The 15,754-nt window shown below is 42.0% G+C and overlaps 1 protein-coding gene and 1 long non-coding RNA gene across 8 annotated transcripts in view; one reads left to right on the top strand and one right to left on the bottom strand.

Annotated features, from left to right (window-relative positions):
* Positions 1-15,754, top strand: part of ATRNL1 (attractin like 1) — a 1,008,890-nt gene that overhangs the window by 181,270 nt on the left and 811,866 nt on the right. For all 6 annotated transcript variants that reach the window (XM_053305805.1, XM_053305806.1, XM_053305802.1 and 3 more), the window contains exons 11-12: positions 3,394-3,478; positions 12,290-12,498. In XM_053305805.1, coding sequence (XP_053161780.1) covers positions 3,394-3,478; positions 12,290-12,498 — 294 coding nt within the window. The remainder of the gene's footprint in view (positions 1-3,393; positions 3,479-12,289; positions 12,499-15,754) is intronic.
* On the bottom strand, positions 1,026-11,017 carry LOC128349469 (uncharacterized). 2 transcript variants are annotated; one of them, XR_008318826.1, is made up of 3 exons: positions 10,405-11,017; positions 9,145-9,280; positions 1,026-6,381 (listed from the first exon to the last, which is right to left on the bottom strand). It is a non-coding gene; the product is annotated as an uncharacterized LOC128349469 (long non-coding RNA). The 2 variants fall into 2 exon arrangements; XR_008318827.1 differs by having other exon boundaries at positions 10,777-11,017.

Here is a 15,754-nt window from a genome sequence, read left to right as displayed (position 1 = left end):
ATGAAGGTGTTGAGTTGGTCCTGGTGGAAAGGTCAACACATGTTTCTATCTACCTAGGTGGTAAACCATGAGACAGAGTGGTAATTAACTCTAAAAAACCTTTCCTTTCTGAATGAAAAAGTATATCCAAGGAAGCTCACAATTTTAAAATCCAATTGCATATCCAAACAGTAAATAAACCAAAATGCCATAGCGAAGCATTGTAATTTTGTGAAAAAAATCCATTTGTTAAGCAGCAAAAACAAACTATCGGAACATTTCTTTGGAAGGTCCCCAAAAGCCCTCTGGACAAACATGGCCATTGCTTGCCACCTAAATGCCATAAAGAGGAGGCAGAAACTTTTTCAAAGTTACAAGGTTTGTGTGCCACCATTGAAAAGGCCTTGTTCCAGATAACTCTTCAACCTTCTGTAGACAAGGCCCTTCACAGATCCATAGTAGAGCTTCTGAGGACCACTCAATGTACAGGTCCCTCACATTGAGATCACGTGGCCCTTAAGGTAAATCTAGAGAGTAAGCTAGGAAGTTTGAGTCTGAGGAAAAAGTTTATTGTTCTTTGAGGGACAATCAAGGGGTAATGGTTGCCTGATTAGTGTGAAGTTGCCAATTGGAGAGTAAAGCAAAGGCGACTATCAGAAAAAGACATTACAAAACGGAATGAGGAAGGATTTATTGCAGAACATGCTGACTGTAATCCAGACTAATAACGAACAAATGGACAAAGTTGTGGCAGCACTAGGAAAAAATCAAGGGTGACACAGAAAGGGTCAAAGTGCATTTACAGATGGAGAGCTGTGTCCCACATATTAGATTTCTGAAACAGAAATGGAGTCATGTTGGGGCGGGCAAAGCCACTTTTCTGGGAAGGTGCTTGCAGGGGCGTATCTAGGGTGGGGCAGGCAGGGCACGTGCCCCGGGTGCCACTTGAAAGGGGCGCCATTTCTTAAAATAAAAAATTTTAAAAATGGCCACCAAAAACAAAATGGCCACTGGGCATGCTCAAATGGCCTCTGTGAGGCCCTAGGCCATGCCAGGCCTCGCAGAGGCCATTTGAGCAAGCATGGCAGCCATATTGTTTTCAGGGGCCATTTTAAAGAAAAAATTATTTTAAAAAATGACCACCGCACATGCTCAAAAGGTGCCTGTGAGGCCCTAAAGGCCAGTGGGAGGAGGGGAAAACTTTGCAGGCCCCCACATCCTTTAGGAAGCCCCCCAAAGGGGCTACAGGTATTTATTTTTTAAAAAATTAATTTAATATAAGTCACTGTGCACCTATTCAGATTGGCACTATGTACAGAGAATCAGGGATTGTGAATTCTGAGCTGAAGTTTATGAGCTAAGATTGTATTCATTTGCTCTTACTTTGCTCCTTGTGATAAGTGAGTTAAATGTGATGTCTTAATAGTATGGCTATTAATGGTGAGTTTGTCTTTGAATCAGTGTGAAATCCTTAGTATTAAGGCCCACTGGAGTTTCTTGCTTTTTCTCTCATTTTAACTGTCTTTCTGAAATACTAGAATATATTCTAAGCAGTGGCACAGTTTACTCTGCATATCGTTTAATTGTTTTCAGAGTATCTGGGAAAAGTCAAATTCTCCATTTATTTTTAAAACTTATGTAATCGTGATGCTACAACGTATAGCAGAGAATTAGACAGGCACTTGTATTTAGTTTTTCCAAGTACACCTCCGCATAATATTTGGGTATTTCATGAGCCCCAGCATACTGAAATTTGTAGTTTTCCACATTTTCTTGGTCTGGCTACGTCCACTGCTAAATAGTTTTTGAAATATTAAAAGATTAACGAGCTTGACTTGTATTTTTGAGCTGATATTATGGTAAAATTATCTGAAAGATGGGTGCCAGATGTTTGGACAGGGGGCGCAATTTCAGTGCTTGCCCTAGGCACTATTTTCCCTAGATACACCTCTGGGTGCTTGCCCATCCATGTCCACCCTCTGGTTGTCCTTGGCTAGTAGATGTGTGAAATTGCACTTGCCCGCAAAACAAGTGCCACAGATTGCAAACTTTGTGATAGTGCAAATGTGTTTACAGTAGTGCAACGCTAGTCTGTAATGCAAGCTTTAGACTTAGTGCAGCTAGCTAGCTAGCACAACAGCCTTGCACTAGCATAACATCATTAATCTGGATGTTGCCCACTGTAGATACCCATCAGGGAGCTTGGGTCAGGGCTTCACACAAATAAGAATTTTTATGAAAACCCATGAGAGTCTTCATGAGAACTCTTCGGCTTTGGTTTGAAGGCCCATTTATTATCGATTGTGTTTGTGTGATCATGATTTTTGCAGGCTATGCTAATAGCCGTTAAATTTTAAACTATTGCTGAAAAAAGGACGAGATATCTTTATACATGTCTGAAAAATCCGCAATATGGTTGGTTTGTTTTTAAAATTACTTTCTAAACTACAAGGACTGGCAGCTTCTTAGAGGAGAAACTGAGAAACAAATGTCCTTCCATGTTGAGCATTTGAGAAACAACATTAAATATGAGGAGGTTTTAGAATAACTGTTTACATGGGGAGCTAATGTAAAATGCACTGTTTTGTGACATGTGACCTTAAAAAAAAGTTACCAGCTATGCTGCTTCACTATAGCAGTGTGTTAGTATAACTATCAACCTTAAATTGTTACTATTAGTGTTTTGGAAGGCATTGTTTTATAATATTATTTTACATTTCTATACTTGACAGTGGATAGTTTTTCACATAACTCTATTCACAAGTTATGTTCAACACTTGTGTAATGAGTATAAGTTATTTACATATTATGTTGACAACAGGTGCAGCAGTTCCAAGCATATGAGTCCTCCTCCTCCCTGCACTTCCCACATAATTCCATTAGTTACACCCACCTGGAGCATTTTCAGATAGCAGGCTTTATCGTGGGTTTACTGCGAGGCTGTACTGAAAATTCAAATTTGCCACAAAAATCCTGACACGAAAACTGGATTTTTAAACCCTGGACATAAATTGGGCTACATAATGAAAAACCCGACTTGTGTGTGGTGTGCTCCCCAATAGCTCGCAGGGACTTTGGGGGAAATCTGGCTGATATGTGAATGTACATCCTCCATTCTGGAAGAGAAGGGAGCTAAAAGCCCCATCTGGAAATGCTCCTGCACTCTGAACTTGAACACTTTAAACCAGAATTGGTTCAAACCAGAATTTTAAACCAGAAGTGCCATTTTACTTAAGAATTTATTTAACAATAAATAAATAAAAAATATTAGCAGTTTAATTTAGAAAGCAAATCTCATATTTTTTTTGTTATAGCCCATATAACTTTGATTTAAAAGTCCTATTTTATGTTAATATGTTAGAATAATTTGCTTGAACTACATGACAAGAAATTTATTCTCTTATATCTTATTAGCTTGTGACGAATGGAAAATTCTTCCAAAACCTAACCTTCATCGTGATGTGAACAGATTTGGTCACTCTGCAGTTGTCAGCAATGGGTAAATACGTATTTCTAAAATTTGTCAAAGTGAAATAAACTATTCTGATGGAGTCGCTTAAATGTACATTGTTTATTTGGAATGGATGCACGTTAGTTTCTGGTTTATAATTATTTTATGAGGGCCAGTATAGTTTTGTAGACTCGGCCTGGGATGACCTGGGTTCACATTCCTGTTTATCCTTGAAACTCACTGGCTAATCTTTGGCCAGTCACCACCTCTCAGCCTAAACTATTCTCACAGGACTCTGGTGAAGATGAAAGGAGATGTACCACTACCCCAACCTCCTTAGTTGAACGGTGGGATACAAATGTGCTAACTGCATAATTATCATCCATAAGAATGTTGGACAAGTTGAAATTTGTACAATATATCCATTTTGTATAATAATGATAGAGCATGTTGCCTTAAAAATTTAAATACTGGGAGTGCCAGCAAAATTCTCTCAAGCCAGGCTCAGAACATAATTTCAGAAACTTTTTAAAGCTCATCTCTAAGGATATATGAACTTGACAAACCCACAAACTATTCTTTAACTATATAAAGAATCATTGGAGAAGAATCATTGGTTCCTTCCCTTCCTTTTAAAATGTAATGAAGCTCTGTAACTCTGTGCTTTATAGCTACTTCCATCTCAAACACAAAGTAATTTTATATAGATTTAACTAAGAGTTTATTCAATAGAAAGAATTCCATTTTCTCATTTCCCTTCCTTTTCCTTTCTGATCATACCCCCGACACATTCAGTGGGATTCCCACTGGGACACATTTTAAACAACAAAACATAAAAGATGCTGGACAGAATACATCCATCCCCTTTATAACAACTGAGAACTGAAATGATTTAAAACTTTGTGACAAAATCTTGAAGTCTTTTAGGTGGTTTCCAAAACTGGAAGTAACACGGGCGCATGCGCCTGCTGCCACTGTGTGTGTCACGCACGTCACTGTGATGTGTGCAGCTCACGTATGGCGGCGGCATGGGCGGCAGCACGGAATGCTGCCGCCCGAAAGATTTTGCCAAAAACTGGAGCGCCGGAGGGGGGAAAGCGGCGGGAGGGGTAAGTACAACCCCCACGCCCTTAAAGCAACACCCCCCTGGCGTTGGACCGCGCCTCCGCATTCCATGCACATTACTAGTTAAATGCTATGTTCTTTTTTAAAAAGAAAACTCAATTGAGCAAATTTTGAGGCAAATGTCTAATAAATTTAGAGTAATACTCACAGAATCCTAAAAATGATTGAAGTGCATCTTTGTTGTGTGGCTCTGGGGCTTCTTGAATAGCTTTCACCAAGTCTGTTTTGGGATATACACCACAATGAGAATATTGTGGGTCCCAATTATGTCACTGAGTGTGTGCAAAATTGACATTTCTCTACAGAGATATTGTCCCTATTGTCATAGTTTTCTTAAGACTTCTATCAGTTTAGCATCAAGCTCCACAATGGCTTTGCCATACACTAAAATGTCATCCTGAATGTATGTGAGGCCATCCATAGTCGCAACATTGCATGCATCATTCTTTAAAATACCAAAGCTGCAGAGGTTAATCCAAAGGGCAGTCTTTTGTATTGAAAAAGACCATCTGGGGTAATGAAGTATTTGTGAAAACTCTTGAGCAGAGGAATTTGATGATAGGCCAAAGACAAGTCCAGAGTGGGGGACACTGAGGCCTCTTTCAGAGTAAGCAGCATTTGATTGATAATGGACAATGGATGACAATTCACTACCATATTGGAGTTCATAACTCTTAAATCTATGCACATTTGGAATGTACTGTTTGATTTCCTCACAAGAACAATGGGAGAGACCCATTCTGATTAATCAACAGGCTCTATGATGTCAGCATGCTGTAGTCTTAAGAGCACCTCTCTAAGTGGTTGGCGCAATGCTATGGGTATGTTCCTCACTTTGTGTTGTGCAGATACTGCAGTGGCCTTAATCTGAATTTTATGTTTGAAATGTATGGCAGAGCCAGGAGTATCAGTAAAAATGTCCCGGAAATCAGCAACCATATCAGCACATGTATGCTCCATCATCTGTAATACTATTTGGTTCTAAAACGATCTTTCTGAAGTTCCAGCCCAATATTGAGACTCCTTTTTGTGACATATACATTTCCCCTTCTACAGTACATCCTTTGTATTCCAGGACAGTAATGAAGTGTCAATTTATGGCAATAGGGGAACCGCCATATCCCCATGGGTGGATGTCTGAAGGCTTCAGGTGCAGATCTGATGTAGTAAGGAGTTTGTTGTAAAGCAGATGGAAATTGTAGTGTACGGAGAACCCGAATCAGCCAGTATCTGCACTTCATGGCCATTAAGTTTAACTTCACAGTGTGGAGAAGCAGTCTCAGAATCTGTCACACTTAAAACTCTGTCAGGAAGAGGTTCATTTGCCTCATCCTTACCATATAGTAAATCAGTAATGGAGTGGACAGCAGACTTCAAACCTAAACAAAGTGTCCACTTTTCTTGTGCCTATTGCAAGTGATCTTATGTGCAGGACAGTGAGCAAAATTGGCTTTGCAGGCAGTCTCTCTGCATTGGTAGCTCCTCCTTTCTTCTTCTGTCACTTTCTGGGGCAGTGCCATATGAGAAGATTGGGTTTGGAAGGATTTAGACTGAACAGCCTGGATTACAGGAAGTTGGTTTTAGGGAACCAAAGATAGCAATTTTGGAAGTGAAGAGCATTTCGCTCTCACTTAGCCATCTCTATAACTTATTCCAAGGTAAGTTTCCACTCCAATAGCAGTTGTTCATGCAGTTTGGAGCAGTTTGTTTTCATAACAATCTGATCCCTGATCATTTCATCCGTAAAGTTCACAAACTCATAGGCTACACTTAAGGCACACAATGCTGTGACATACTGATCAATAGATTCATCAGGTAGTTGAGATCTAGAATAGAAATTGTAATAATCAGCAATCACATTCAAAGTAGCATTGAAATGATCGTTTAAGGCTTGAAGAGAAGCTTCATAAGAATTGGCATTCCCTTCCAAGCTGGCAGGAAAGGGCAAATGATTATATATTATTTGGCTTTCAGGGTCCAGACAGTGAAGCAATATAGGTTTCTGCTTTGCTAGAGTAAAATCATGGGTCTGTATTGTGAGGAGGTAATTGCAGAAATAGGACATCCATTGTTTACAGGGAAGATCTTCTGCGTGGCATGTATTGTTCACACATGTATTGTTCACACATAGGCTTCCACACGTGTGCAGGACCTACCCTTCAGAACTTTCCAAGCTATTCTCTCAGTAGATTTTTGATGGAAGCTTCTTCTTCTTCACAGCCTTGCTCTCATTTCCCCCTCAGTTCTTGGTTATTTGCCAAAGAACTTGAAGCCTTTCTGGTGCCTTCCTTGGTTATTGCTGTTTTAAAAGAATATCAGGTTATATTGTTTATTGTTTTCCTTAATTTTAGTGGTAGTTTTATTCCCTCCTTTCCTTCCTGTTTACTCCTCCTCTCACCTTCTGTGTCTTGCTTTCTCTTCGGGGCCCTTACCCCTTCCTTCCTCCTGGGAGGAATGTTGACAATATCTGACAATTTTTCTGCGGGGAGTTGGGCCTTGTTGCTCTCTCCCCAATGCAATCTCAATTTTTCAGAGGGAGTTGGGTCTCATTGCACTTTCCCTAATCTCCCCCCACCACCACCACCATTTTTCTGAGGGAACTGAGCCTCACTGGCCTACTCCCCAGTTTTTCCATGGATGGAGTTAGGCCCCATCACCTACTCTGCTGCTTAGGGAATTTTTCCAACCAAATTTTCCCTTCAATAAAAAACATTTTTCCGAAGGGTCTAGGCCTTGCCTGGTCGCTATATTTTTTTCAAGGGGGAATAGGCTCCATCTGTCTCTTCACCAATCTGGACTATGGTGCATGGCCAGTAAAGTGACCTTAAAACGTTATATTATCTGCCGCACAAAAATGCCACCTGTGGGTGCACACTCCCTCGGCCTGTTTTACCTTGGTGAATCCCACAAGTTTGACTCCTGTGTTCACTGCCTCAAGTTCATCAAGCAGACTTGTAAAAACTGGGCTGTTCGCCCTTGATCCCTTTTCTGGGAAAAAGCTTTGACTCCCTCTATGGTATCGAGACACAACTTCACACAGAATGTGCCCTGTTGAAACAGATCCCTTCCACTTTGAGGATCCAGGACTCAATCTCAAGGCCATGGAAACTTTGCTCCTGGTCCCTTCAGGTTTGGTCCCTACACCGTCGAACCTGATACCTTCGACCTCTTCACAGACTCCTCATTCTCCTCCAGAGGAATACTTGGTTTATGTCCATTGACCTCAAGGATGCTTATTATCACATGACAATACAAAATATTTTTGAAACATCAAAAATACCTCAAAAATATCTCCATTTTCAAACAGGAAAAGACATCTACCAATTCAAAGCCCTGTCCTTTGTACTCGTCTCTTCCCCCACCCTCACATTTTTACCAAGAGATTTTACCATCTGTTGTCACTTTCATTCAGGTAAGGGGAATCTAGGTAGCTCTTACTGGACGACTGGCTCCTCATGGCAAGATCCAAAGATATTCTTTTGGACAATCTCTGCAGCACTTTGGACTTGCTGCAGAGCTTAGGCCTTCAGGTGAATGTCAGAAAACCTTGTTCCCATGAAGGCTACTTGGTTCGTGGGAATCATCTTCAACTCCACCTGCCCACCGATTGTATCACCACTATAAGGGACTTGACGCAGTTTATTATGTGCTGCTGCTGCCACCCAGCGAAACACACCCAAAGAATCTTGGGCCTCATGGCCTCCACCATATCTCTTTTTCCTGATGCTTGCTTGCGAATGAGAATCTTACAGTGTTGGTTTATAGGCGTATCCAACCCACTTCAGGATCGCCAGTCCACAATATTCCATGTTCTTGATAACATTCACCAATTCCTTCAGTGGTGGATGGTGGAGACTAACTTTACCAGAGGCATACTTCTCGAGCCTGCTCTTCCATGTCATGTTGTCACCACTGATGCTTCAGAGATGGGATGGGATGGCATTGTGCCTCTTCAACGCTGAGATAACTTCTGAGATAACTTTGGCCTTTGAAGAGGTCAAACATCAAATAAATTAATTGGAGATGTTGGCAATTTTCAAGGCACTGAAGGACTGATTCTTTGAGGCAGCACGGTGCAAATCCAAATGGACAACGCTACAGCAAAGTCCTATATGAACAGGCAGGGCGGTATGGGCTTCAGGCCGCTCCTGTCACTCACATTGCATCTATGGAATTGGAGACCATATTCCACAGCTTCACGCTTTCTGCTATCCACATGCAGGGTCGGAACAATGTTTTTGCAGACACTCTAAGCCGCTGCCACCACAAGGACTTTCATGAGTGGCACTTCAGCTATTCCTGCCTTCTCAATCTTTCAGCTATGTGGCACGCCTGATATCCATGTCTTCGCCTCGCAGGAAAACTACCAACAGCCGAGGTTCTGCTCAACAGCAGGTAGAAGGAAGGCCCCTCTAGGGGTTGCCTTCAGCCTGGATTGGAGCTCAGGGTTTCTCTGCATGTTCCCGCCCATCCCTCTCCTCCCAAGAGCCATACAATGAATTCAGAGCCAGTGGGCCACAGTTCTTCTCATCATGCCTTGTTACCCTCAGAGACCCTGGCTCCTCACCTAAGTGATTGGCACCACTTACCTCATATCCCAACCTCCTGACAATCCAAGATAGGTGCATCCTACATCGAGATGTGCTTCACCTTTACCTCATGGCCTGGCTTCTCCTGCCATCTTGGACCCATCTCTCTTAGAGATCTTTGAGGTGTCGAGGAAACCTGCAACGAGTAAATCATACCAACTGAAGTGAAAACGCTTTCAATCTTCATGCGTGACAAGGGCTGTGGCCCTGATGCCCCTTCAACCGCTGATATACTTACCTGTCTTCTCAGACTGAAGTGCTCATGCTTTCTTCCATCGGAGTCCATTTAGCATCCATCTATGTGACTTGAGTGGAGAGACCTTCCTCCTTTCAAAATTGATTATTAAGCAATTCCTAAAAGGCCTGGCCCATACATACCCCAACCAGCCCATATTGCCTTGCCTTGGGACTTACCTCCTGGTCCTAATTTTTATTTATTTATTTGATTTCTATACCACCCTTTCAAAAATGGCTCTGGGTGGTTTATACAGATAAATAAATAATAAATAAGATGGTTCCTGTTCCCAAAGGGCTCACAATCTAAAAAGAAACACAAGTTAGACACCAGCAACAGTCAATGGAGGTACTGTGCTAGGGGTGGATAGGGCCAGTTATTCTCTCCCTGCTAAATAAAGAGAATCACACATTAAAAGGTGCCTCTTTGCCAAGTTAGCAGGGGCAAATGCAGTTTATGGAAGCCCCTTTTGAACCATTGGCCACCTGCAATCTCCGCCTTTTGACCTTGAAGATGATCTTGCTAGTGTGGCCCTGACTTCAATCAGAAGGAACCCATCGACAACAGCGGAACATAAACTGCACTCCCTCAATGTTCGCCAGGCTCTTGCCTTCTATACCCAGTGCACAAAGGATGTATGTAAAGGGCCTAAACTCTTTGTATCTTATGCAGAACATTCCCTGTGCCCAAGCTATCTCCAGATGGATAGTGGACACTATCAACTGTCAAAAAAGCAGTTAACGGGACCTAAATGGCTGCATTCTGCTTGAGTGATGGCTGTCTCATCTGCATTTGAGAAGAATCTCCCTTTGGACACTGCTTGCCAAGCAGCTACGTGGGCTACCTCACATTCCTTTATCACACACTATGCACTGTATGTGCGGGCACACCAGGACGTTGTTTTTGGCAGAATAGTGCTGAAGTCTCTTTTCCAGTGACTGCTACTCATTTCCTATCAGATAAGCTTGTGATGTACCCATGTGTGAACAATAGAGACCACGCAGAAGAACAGCAGGTTGCTTAACTGTAATTGAGGTTCTTTTAGTGGTCACCTGTTCGTTCACATTCCCGCCCTTCCTTCCCCACAGCAGTCTTTTCTTTTCTTTCAGATCAGCAGACTCCTTAGCTGAGGGGAAAACGAGAATGAACCTGGGAAGGAGGAGGAGCTACGATCCAAAAATCTACTGAGGAAATTGCGTGGAAGGTTCCAAAGACTGGGCCCCACACACGTGTGGAAGTCCATGTGTGAACAAACAGATGACTACTAGAAGAACCTCCATTGCAAGAAAGCAACCTGCTATTCTCTTGGGGTAGACATTAAGGAGGTAGTGGGATCAGTCATGCTGTAATGGGCATCCAGTGAACAACAGAGCCCAGGATTTATAAGGAAAAAGTACCTTCAGGGATTGTGCACATCAGGAAGCAGCAGCAACAGTAGAAAGCCGGTCAGGAATGTAGGCCCAATAATGCAATGAAATGAAGTTGCAGGGACACAAACACAAGCTTTGCAGGCACACACACTTAGCTGGTTCAAAAGCTCATCGTGAAATGTTTTATAGCTGCTTCGCTCACAAACACAAAGTTATCTTATATAGATTTGACTAAGAGGTTATTCAGAAACAATTCCATTTTCTCCTTCTCCCCCCCCTTCCCCTCTGACTTCACCCCCACACTCTATACAGGATCCCCACTAGGACAAACTTCTGAACAACAAAACATAATAGATGATACTGCATAGAATACAACACTCTGTTACATATAATTGGGCCAAACAGGAGCTTTTGAAGAGAGATACTCTGGAAAAGAGGAGCAAAAATAATCCTCACAGGGGATTCTCCGATCCTTAGGGTCCCTTGTGGTGGTTGTCTTCCTTCCTTCCTCCTAATTTCTAGGGTGCAGCCTATGAAAACCGACCTGGAGCTGAGCAGCAGAGATTTTCACCACTGCTGTGCTCTGAGGTTAGTTTTGAAGGGCTGTTACCTTGTAAATCAGGGGGAAGGGGAGCAGTAGCAGTCCCCCACAGGGGACCCTCAATCAAGTCACTTAGCTAACCAAGAGATGTTTCTCTTTTGCTTTCCTAGGAGGCTGCTTTTTTGAGCCTTAGTTTGGCTCGCATGAGGAACTGAATTATTTCTGATTTGGGGGGAAGTAAATTCATTTCAGAGTCTGAGGTGATTCAGCATACTATTAAATTTTCAGGTGTGACATGTATAATTGCCGAGAGGAATAATAATTTAAAGATTTTCCATCTTGTGCACCATGACATTGGTTTTGGATTTACTGATGTAGTATAGCAGTGAATGTGAAACAAAAACATGCGTGGGTGATTTTTTCTATTAGAATTTGTATGTTACTGCAAGCAAACATCCGTGAAGTTTTAAATTAACAATTTTTTATTATACGAATTGCATTTATTTATTTAAAATATATGTCTCCTCCACCTCCAATACAGTACTGCTTTGAGTGGTTCACAGACAATAAAACTAATAAAACAATGTAACCTGTTAAAAACAAGACCCAGTTAAAATTATGTTGTCTGAAGGGAGGCAGAGATAATCTCAACTAATGTAATGTTAAAAATATTGTATAATATATTTTGTAATATAATATGGGTGTAATCCAGGCTTGGTTAAGCATTTGGTATCCCATTGTTTTGATTGGGGTGGGACACACACACACACACACACACACACACACACACACACACACTCACTTAAATATCTCCCATGGAAATCAGGGAAACTTAAATGTTCTTAAGTTTGGCAGAATCATGAAGTATGCAGATTTTGCATACACACACGGCAGCTTTCAGAACTCTGTGGGTTTAGTGCAGATAACTAAATATAAACATATAACATGATGGTAGTAAATAAGGTACACTTAATGACTATGCTCTTTTTTCCTTCATAGGTCCATGTATATATTTGGAGGCTTTTCAAGCGTTCTGCTAAATGACATCCTTGTGTATAAACCTCCCAACTGTGAAGCATTCAGGGATGAAGAGTTTTGTAAAAATGCTGGGCCAGGATTAAGGTGTTTATGGGACAAAAATCACTGTGCATCATGGGAGTCTGGACATACTAATATCATTCTTAGGGCAAAGTGTCCCAGAAAAATAGGTAAGTGAATTGTCCCTTAAGATTCCTTATAATCGTAATAACTGCATGGCGAAGAGGGAGGCTTGTTTCCCACCCCCAACCTCCACCATGCTCCAGAGCAGTGGGCCATGGGTAGAGCAGAAGTCCCATATAGGGATTGAGGAGGGTCCCCCCCGCCCCCGCTTGGTTGCCCTCTTGATGCACCAGAGTGGCTCTTGGAATTTGGAGTCTTCCTACAGCCTGTTAATTTTTATTTTATTTTTACATTTTATATCCCGCTCTTCCTCCTAGGAGCCCAGGAGTATGCGGTGTACTACATACTTAGGTTTCTCCTCACAACAACCCTGTGAAGTAGGTTAGGCTGAGAGAGAAGTGACTGGCCCAGAGTCACCCAGCTAGCATCATGGCTGAATGGGGATTTGAACTCGGGTCTCCCCGGTCCTAGTCCAGCACTCTAACCACTACACCATGCTGGCTCTCTGTTGCAGTTCATTTGCTCTACAATAGTGCTTGGGAAGACTTCAAATCACAAGGGTCACTAAGCCTTTGCTTTGGTGTACTGCAGAGCAACAGATCACACAACTGTGATGGCACAACTTTACCTTTACCTTAGAGCAACAGATCAGAACCACCACAAAGGGAGGAAAGAAACCTCCCCAAACCCCACACAGCATCACCACCACCAAATTTTCCATGGCCCAGTGTTTTGGAGCATGTCATGGCAATGATGATGGAGGGTTGAGAAAGCAAGTCTCCCTTGCTGCTGTGTAGTGCTGCTGCTGTGTTCACTATCAAGAACAGCAAGTAAAAGTTAGAGCTGGTGGAGAGGCTGAAGTGGAGGCTGGTGAACCTAAGTTCAGGCTCAAAGAAGAAATCATAGGGCAGTTGACATTTACCACCCCTTTGGGAATCAACAGATCACCATAATTTTCCTTCTGTTTTATTTGGTAGTTTAATGGGAAATAAGTGAATATTTTCAAATTTAATCTTGTGTCTTCATTTAAAGATTATCTAGACCCATTTCAAACTGGCTTTTGTGTGGACTATGGGGTGGAGACTGCCTTGGTCGGCCTGATGGATGATCTCCAACTGGCTATCAACAGAGTGTGACTCTGCTGGTCCTTTTGGAGCTCTGTGTGGCTTTTAATACCATCGACCATGGTATCCTTCTGGACTGCCTGGGGGAGGTGGGATTGGGTGGCACTGTCTTACAGCGGTTCTGCTCCTACTTTACTGGCAGATTCCAGATGGTGTTGCTTGGAGACTATTGTTCCACTTAGCGAAAACTGGCGTGTGGAGTCCCACAAGGCTCCATACTGTCTCCAATGCTTTTTAACATCTACATGAAACCGCTGGAAAAGATCATTAGAAGGTTTGGTGCTGGGTGTTACCAATATGCTGATAACACCCAGATTTACTTTTCCATGCCAACCTCATCAGGAAATGGCATATCTTCCCTAAATGCCTGCCTGGAGGCAGTAATGGACTGAATGAGGGATAACAAACTGAAGTTTGTTATCAAATAAGATGGTGATGCTGACTGTGGGGGGACAGGACCTGAGAGATGGTTTAGGTCTGCCTGTTCTGGATGGGGTTACACTCTCCCTGAAAGATCAGGTACTTAGCTTGGGAGAGCTCCTGGACCCAAAGCTCTCCCTGGTTTCTCAGGTGGAGGTGGTGGCCAGAAGTGCTTTTTATCAGCTTCGGTTGAACATTTCTAGAGGTGAATGACCTTAAAATAGTGGTACATATGCTGGTAACCTCCAGACTTGACTACTGTAATGCTCTCTGTGTAGGGCTGCCTTTGTACATAGTCTGGAAACTACAGTTGGTACAGAATGCAGCAGCTCTGGGACAACACGAAGGGACCACATAACACCAGTTCTAAAAGAACTGCACTGACTGCTGATACGTTTCCGGGTGAAATACAAAGTGCTGGTTACTACCTATAAATCTCTTAATGACTTGGCTCCAGGCTATTTGAGAGAGCACCTCTTTTGTCATAATCTTTGCCACCTGTTGCAATCTTCTGGAGAGGTCCAGTTATGGTTGCCACCGGCTCGTATGGTGGCAACCCAGGACTGGGCTTTTTCTGTGGCTGCCCCAGAGCTCTGGAATAAGCTTCCTGCTGAAATAAGAGCATCTCCTTCTCTGTTTGTTTTCAGCAAGAACCTCAAGACCCTCCTGTTCTCTCAGGCTGTTAATTAGAATTAATTTTAATAATTTTAAAAAACTTCTTGTAATAATTTTATTATATTGTTTTTATTATCATGTATTTTAATTTGTGACTTTTAAATATTTTAAATTTTGTACAATGCCTAGAGATATACATATCTGACGGTATAAAAATATGATAAATAAATAAACAAAGATACTTACTGCTTTACTAGAAAACTAAAATGGAGGGAAAAGCAATAAAATATTTTGTATTTGGACTTCACTGCATGTATTAACAGTTACAAATCAAGTTTATCCATGGTTCATCTGACAACACAAATATGAATATTAGTAACTGTCCACAGATTTTAAAAATAACAATTATTAATTTGATTTTGCATCATTCATATTGCTAAGATTCATTCCCTTTTTCATATGGATTTCATATGTATTTCATATGTAGGAAATTATGTAATAGGGATGTGCACGGAGTGGTTCATGCGCTCCTGGGGGGTGTCCTTTAAGGGGCAGATATGTGCGTCAGCCACTTCCAGTACAATGCTTACTGGGGCTGAAAGGGGGTACATTGCAGCCTCGCGCCAGCAGTTTTGGTGAGAGCGCTAGCAGGGAGAAAGCAGCAGTGCTGGTAAGGGCACTCTCCCTGCCCTTTAAAGGACCCCCCCCCCCGAACCAGCTCGAATGCCAGGCTTCTGAACCGGTTCAGTTCTCCATAAAGGAGTGCTGAACCGGTTAGTACACATCCCTAGAATGCAATGACATGATTGAAGCAGGAGGAAGGGACAGTTGAACTGAACATAAATTTGGTTCAGTCGGTGGGTTTTTCCTGTTGCAATCCCCTGATAGTATTTCATGGCTTTTTCTTGATAAATGATGAAAATAATTTGTCTCATTTGAACTTAGACAATGTTAATGGACAATTTAAATTTCTCTACACATACTTTTATACAGGTTTACACTATTTTGACACACTATTTTCCAACCTGAGCTCTAGGTCCTGCACTGATAGAACATATTTTTAGATCAGCCTGTTGGTTTAGATGAGTTCATTCCTATGTCTATGTTCATTCCTATGACAATAACTGTATTGCCAAACTGAATG

This window comes from Hemicordylus capensis, chromosome 3, assembly GCF_027244095.1.
Source record: "Hemicordylus capensis ecotype Gifberg chromosome 3, rHemCap1.1.pri, whole genome shotgun sequence".
Lineage (NCBI taxonomy): Eukaryota > Metazoa > Chordata > Lepidosauria > Squamata > Cordylidae > Hemicordylus > Hemicordylus capensis.
This window is presented reverse-complemented; position numbering and strand designations above follow the sequence as displayed.